Source organism: Dreissena polymorpha, chromosome 8 (assembly GCF_020536995.1).
Source record: "Dreissena polymorpha isolate Duluth1 chromosome 8, UMN_Dpol_1.0, whole genome shotgun sequence".
NCBI classification, from domain to species: Eukaryota; Metazoa; Mollusca; class Bivalvia; order Myida; family Dreissenidae; genus Dreissena; species Dreissena polymorpha.
The window spans coordinates 76,450,104-76,456,500 of record NC_068362.1 but is presented as its reverse complement, the minus strand read 5'-3'; the positions used below and the strand labels follow the sequence as shown (position 1 = coordinate 76,456,500).

The window sequence follows — 6,397 nt, the reverse complement described above, 5'->3', positions numbered from 1 at the left end:
CATTTTACAACATATCGCGAGTTTAGCTAGAACTAAGTGTTAGTATTTGTTAACAAAAGTATAAATTTATGCATACTAGGTCGGTTATAATAGAGTCTGTCGATATATTTTCTAATATCGGTATAAAGAGGAATACAATTACAAAATGATACTCGTCTTCGATATCATTTGAGCTACATATTCTTCATTTCTGGGAATATTTATAAGTCTCCCATATTCAATTTTGAATGGGACGAAAGTCTTAACTTTGATATGCTTTTTCTTAATTAAAGTTTTGGATTAGGTAAGGTATCAAATAATTCAAATCGATGTTTCAATTCTATGAATAAAAATAATGATTTTTTTACATTTATTCAATGTTAATAAACGACTGTTAACAGCAGTGTTTAAGGGCAGAGTTGGTACCAGAAACGGTTAAAAGACATAGAAAATAGAGACAACAGAAAATCTCATGCCAACGGAAGGACTGAGTAACGGAGATTCAGGGCTGTGCACTGTGCCCTTTAAAAATAAGATGCCATCCAAGGGATTAAAATAAAGAACATAACAAACACTTACAAACAGTCAACAACATTTTATTTTTAACTTATAATACATGAATATAAAAAATTTACAAACATATTACAACAACACGATATAAAAATCATGATCGCATACTTATCAAAACAACTTGAACGACGGGGTGCTAATAAACCGTGGACTAGAGCACACAGCTGGATCAGTTGCCTAGATTACATGAAAACGATGTCCATGAACAACACTCAGACCACGATGTACATTATGGGTTGGATTGTTTTATGCCTAACGCAAAATACGCATTTATTAATGTAAAATTAGCTGAGACATTGTTGTCGAATCATTACCAAACTGGCGCAAAAATAGAAAAAAATATCAAAGTATTAATTTTCAGGTGCATGTCATAAAAATGTTAGGCTTTTATAGACACAGAAAAGTATACATACTTGTAAAACAAAACATGAGTATTTTTAATTAAGTAAAATTACTGTGAGTTGTTTATAGATATCTTATTGATAAACAGCTGGTAAAACAACGTTAGAAAACCCGTTTCGGAAGTTATACGTTTAGCCAACTATTATTCGCGTCGGTTTACAGACAGGTCGAATTACAGAACTGGTCTGTCAACGGACGCTGACATGATAACATGGTGAAGCTAGCTGCCGAATATACTTGAGGCCGTCATGACGTCATCTCCGGCAGTCTCGTACAGCCTGTGTCGGAAAAAACATTATACACACGAACGCATATAAAAATATGTAATATGTATTTGTTCAATCGCTGTTTATGTCAAAGGGGGCTTAATAAAGGTAATTTACGTAGTTAGAGCTACAATTATAGGTTATAAATGTTGCAACATTTACTCAAACCGATAATGTATTGTTTGCATAATGTTTATAGAACAAGCATTAAAGGGACCTTTTCACGTTTTGTTCAATTGATAAAATTAACAAAAACATGTTTTAGATTCGTAAATTTTCAATACTTGCACAAATCTGTGAAAAGGTCCCTTTAATGCCAGGGTATAATATTCACTGCGAGTAGCTTTACACGCTGTTGCAATACAGTCTTCTTCACGGTCTCTATTTAGGAATTCCTAAAATTGAATGATGCATATGGCGTACTATCTTTATACTGAATTTTAAGAATGAGATATTTTTCGCGTCAAACATCTTGCAACCAATGGAAAACGATTCAGTGATTAATTGAATAGCATTAAATATTATTGGATAAAAAATGAAATCCGTTGCAGTTAATGAACAGTTAAAATCATGCAAATAATCACAGTTTACAGCAATAGACCAAGTGACATCAATAACCCCAGTAAGCCCTTCTTGCTCAGGTGAGCTCAATAAAAGGGTTAAAAACGATATCATTCGCATAATTTTATTGACAGTTTGTTCTAAATACTTGTAAAATATATCAGATAATCGGACTTCCTATGGTGCACAATAATACGATTATCAAAAAACAATTATCAAAAGTCAAACGTAATAACATAAAATTTCATACAGTATGCTTTATTGTTCATGCTTATTAGGGCCGTGCTCTGTGAAAAAGGGGTTTAATGCATGTGCATAAAGTATCGTCCCAAATTAGCCCGTGCAGTCCGCACAGGCTAATCAGGAACGACACTTTCCGCTTTTATGATATTTTCGTTTAAAAAAAGTCTCTTCTTAGCAAAAATCTAGTTTAGGGGGAAAGTGTCGTCTCTGATTAGCATGTGCGGACTGCATAGGCTAATCTGGGACGAAACTTAACGCATATGCATTAAACCCACTTTCACAGAGCGAGACTCATAAGAACAACGCCCGATTAAATATGAGCCTCGTTCTTAGATAACGGGCCTTAATGCATGCGAGTTAAGTGTCGTCCCAGATTAGCCTGTGCAGGGACGACACTTTCCGCCTAAACTGGATTCTCCGAAGAAGAGGTTTTTTTAAAACGAAACCTACAAAACCACAAAGAAATTGTTGTTCCTATTCGCGCAGGCTAATCTGGGGCGATACTTTGCACACACGCATTAAATCCCGTTTTCCCAGAGCGGTTCTCAATTATACAAGAGTACATACTTTGCCGCCAGCTGTCGACAATGCCCCGCTATGTACTGCGTGTTCACAAGCCCCACGTGCATCATGAAGAGCTCGTTACAGTGCACGGCACGTGATACGTCGTTAGGGAAACACTTGTGCATGAAGTACCTGCACGGGTAAAGCGGAGACAACTGACGTTACGATGGCATGTTATGCGATTGGCATAAATGCCTTCCTCAAATTAGTGATCACAGCTGTTTGAAGTTTGATTAACTTAGACAGCATACACACTTTCTATAGACTTACTCGTACTTCGATTGCTATCAATACGTTTCATCAATATTACTATTGATAGTCTGTATCAATCATATACAATAACGGCAAAACTGGTAGAGTTGGATTTAATTTTAGCGATGAACGACTTTTGGCATTAAAAGTGTATTTTAACAAAAGTTACGTGCATACATTAGAATGTACATGACAAACAACGTTTTTAAACACGTACATACCGGGTTTTATTAAGATATATTTGCATAAATAATATTTCACACATATAGAAGACAAGAGTTCCTTATTTTATATATGCTGAGTGTCTTGAATTGTATGTTACGTCCCATAAATGAAGTTCTGTACCCATAAGACAACCAAATCAACAGCTGAACCTACTTGTAGAAGTTGCCCGTGAGTAATCCGGTGGTGGGGCAGTACAGTCCGCCCTGTACGGTCTCTGTGCCACCTCTGGGTCACCCTGGGAGAAAGACTCAATAATTATTCAATGTAAAACGCAATTCATATTACTGGGTGTATGTTTATTCTGTATTCATAGATAAACAGGGCAAACGATGGACCTTTGACTCTTTTGACTTTGAAGCTCACATGAAAAGGTACTTTGAAATTCACAAATAAACTTAAATGCAGCAATTCTTACTATGTCAACTTCTACCACAAATTTCTTTAATTATGCAGCATTGAAGTGCTCAAAAAAGTTAATATGGCCCTAGCAAGCCAAATCAATCAAACCCGTAATACTTCCTTTTAAAAGTGATATGTCTCACACATTTAAAGGGATCTTTTCGCGTTTTGGTAATTTGACAAAATTGAAAAAAGTTGTTTCAGATTCGCAAATTTTCGTTTGAGTTATGATATGTGTGAGGAAACAGTAATACTGAACATTTACCATGGTCTAATTATATGCAGCTTTTGACGATTTAAAAACCTGAAAATTATAAAGCGTTGCAACGCCAAACGATTGAATAATTTGAAGAGTTCTGTTGTTGTCGTTTAATTTTGTGGAACTACGAAGATTGCTTATATAAAGTATAAAAAACGTCTCTTACATACTTGGCAGAATGGCCGAGCGGTCTAATTGGTTTTTACTCCTGGACTCCAGGGATCACTGGTTCGAGCCCTGCTTCGGGCTACTTTTTTCCTTTTTTAATTTTATTTTTGATTTTTTACTGGAGCTTTTTAGATCCAATTTTTTCATTTATCAATATAAAGCATTTAATGACAAACTTCAAAACATGCCAAAATCTGTAAAAGGCCCCTTTAAGGAAAAATAGGAACATTGTTTTAATGGCAAACTAAAAATGCGTGATCGGATACAGGTCAATAACACAGAAACACTGCAGGCCAACAAGACTTACGTTTACGTTTTCGAACCATATGAAATATGAGAAATGGTAGTCTCCCTCTCTGGCCGATATCATCGTGTAGCCATTGTGTAGCTTGGTAAGCAGCCATGACGTCATGGACCAGATCTACAATCATAAAGTAATACATGACGTCATTGACAGTATTACAGGACGTCATGGACAGATCTACAACCACACACCGATACAAAATGTCATTGATCAGATCTGCACGCATACAGCGACACATGACATCATTGACCAGATCTACAATCATACATGGATACATGACGTCATAAACAAGATCTACAATCATTCAGGGATACATGGTGTTATTAATTATATCCACAATCATACATCGATGCACGGCGTCATTACGAAGATTTACAATCATACAACAATACATGACGTCATTAGACAGATCTACAATCAAACAGTGACACGTGACTTCATGGACCATATCTACAATCATACAGCTATACATGACGTCATTAACAAGATTTACAATCATACAGGGATACATGGTGTTATTAACAAGATCTACAATCATACATCGATGCACGGCGTCATTAAGAAGATTTACAATCATACAGCGACGCATAACGTCATTAACCAGATCTAAAATCATACAGCGACACATGATGTCATGGACCAGATCTACAATCATACAGCGATACATGACGTCATGGACCAGATCTAAAATCATACAGCGACACATGACGTCATGGACCAGATCTAAAATCATACAGTGACACATGACGTCATGGACCAGATCAAAAAATCATACAGCTATACATGACGTCATTAACAAGATCTACAATCATACAGGGATACATGGTGTCATTAACAAGATCTACAATCATACATCGATGCACGGCGTCATTAAGAAGAATTACAATCATACAGCGACGCATAACGTCATTAACCAGATCTAAAATCATACAGCGACACATGATGTCATGGACCAGATCTACAATCATACAGCGATACATGACGTCATGGACCAGATCTAAAATCATACAGCGACACATGACGTCATGGACCAGATCTAAAATCATACAGTGACACATGACGTCATGGACCAGATAAAAAAAGCATACAGCGACACATGACGTCATGGACCAGATCTACAATCATACAGCGATACATGACGTAATTGACCAGATCTAAAATCGAATACATCAATGCATGACTTAATTAATCAGATCTGTAATGATACAGCAATAAAATGCAGTCATTTACAAGATCTACAATCGTACAGCGACACATGATATAATTTACACAATCAACTACAACATACAGCGAAACATGACGAGATTGACCAGATCTACAATCATCCATCAGTTCATGACCTAATTAATCAGATATGTTATCATACAGCAATAAATGACGTCATTATCAAGATCTACAATCAAACAGCGATACATAGCGTCAATGACAAAATTTGCGATCATGTGCTTCGTGTGTGTGATCTGCAATACAGTGATATATGACATAATGGCCCAGATCAACAATCACGAAGCAATAGATGTCTTCAGTGACAAGATTACAATCATAAAGCGATTAATGACGTCATTAACAATTTAAGTTATAATCAAGTGGTACATAACGTCAACTGGTAATTTTAAGAGTTGAATAAGTAAACCTTTCAAGTCTTAAACATATCTGGTAGATCGATGAGACACGTTTACCTTTTCTTTGAGCAACTGTGTCGCGTCCAAGACACCTGCGTTATCCTCGTGTGTGATGTTCAGGGCGGGAGCGATCACGTGATTCGTCTTCCGGTTTACGTAAATGAAGTGTACCAGACCTGGGAAATCTTCAATGTAGCTGACGGTAGTTAAGATTTATCACTTCCTCGAATATGAGAACAGAAACGAACACATTTCTTTTACAGGCGCTGCAAAAATCTGTAGACCTTCAACATGGTTTGAAGCGATTAAAAGAAAGTAAAAATGCAATATGTGTAATGGTAAGCAGAGTGCAGGATCACACGACATTTTAGACATTGGATGTTAATGGATGTAAACACACTAGTATGTGGTGCTTTCCTTCAATAAACTTAAAAACAAGAGATGTGTTTGTCAGCAACACAATGCCCCCTACTACGCCGCTTTGAAGCCATATATTTGACTTTGAAGGATGACCTTGACCTTTCACCACTCAAAATGTTCAGCTCCATGAGATGCACATAAATGCCAATATCAAGTTGCTATT

The 6,397-nt window shown here is 36.5% G+C and overlaps 1 protein-coding gene across 1 annotated transcript; it reads right to left on the bottom strand.

Annotated features, from left to right (window-relative positions):
- Window positions 1–559: 559 nt before the first annotated feature.
- On the bottom strand, window positions 560–6,379 carry LOC127840649 (BLOC-3 complex member HPS1-like). The gene is made up of 6 exons (XM_052369061.1): window positions 5,872–6,379; window positions 4,196–4,309; window positions 3,212–3,297; window positions 2,589–2,717; window positions 1,502–1,612; window positions 560–1,229 (listed from the first exon to the last, which is right to left on the bottom strand). Exons 2-5 carry the CDS (start codon window positions 4,298–4,300, stop codon window positions 1,603–1,605), a joined length of 330 nt encoding a protein of 109 aa, XP_052225021.1. The 5' UTR covers window positions 4,301–4,309; window positions 5,872–6,379; the 3' UTR covers window positions 560–1,229; window positions 1,502–1,602.
- Window positions 6,380–6,397: the final 18 nt, after the last annotated feature.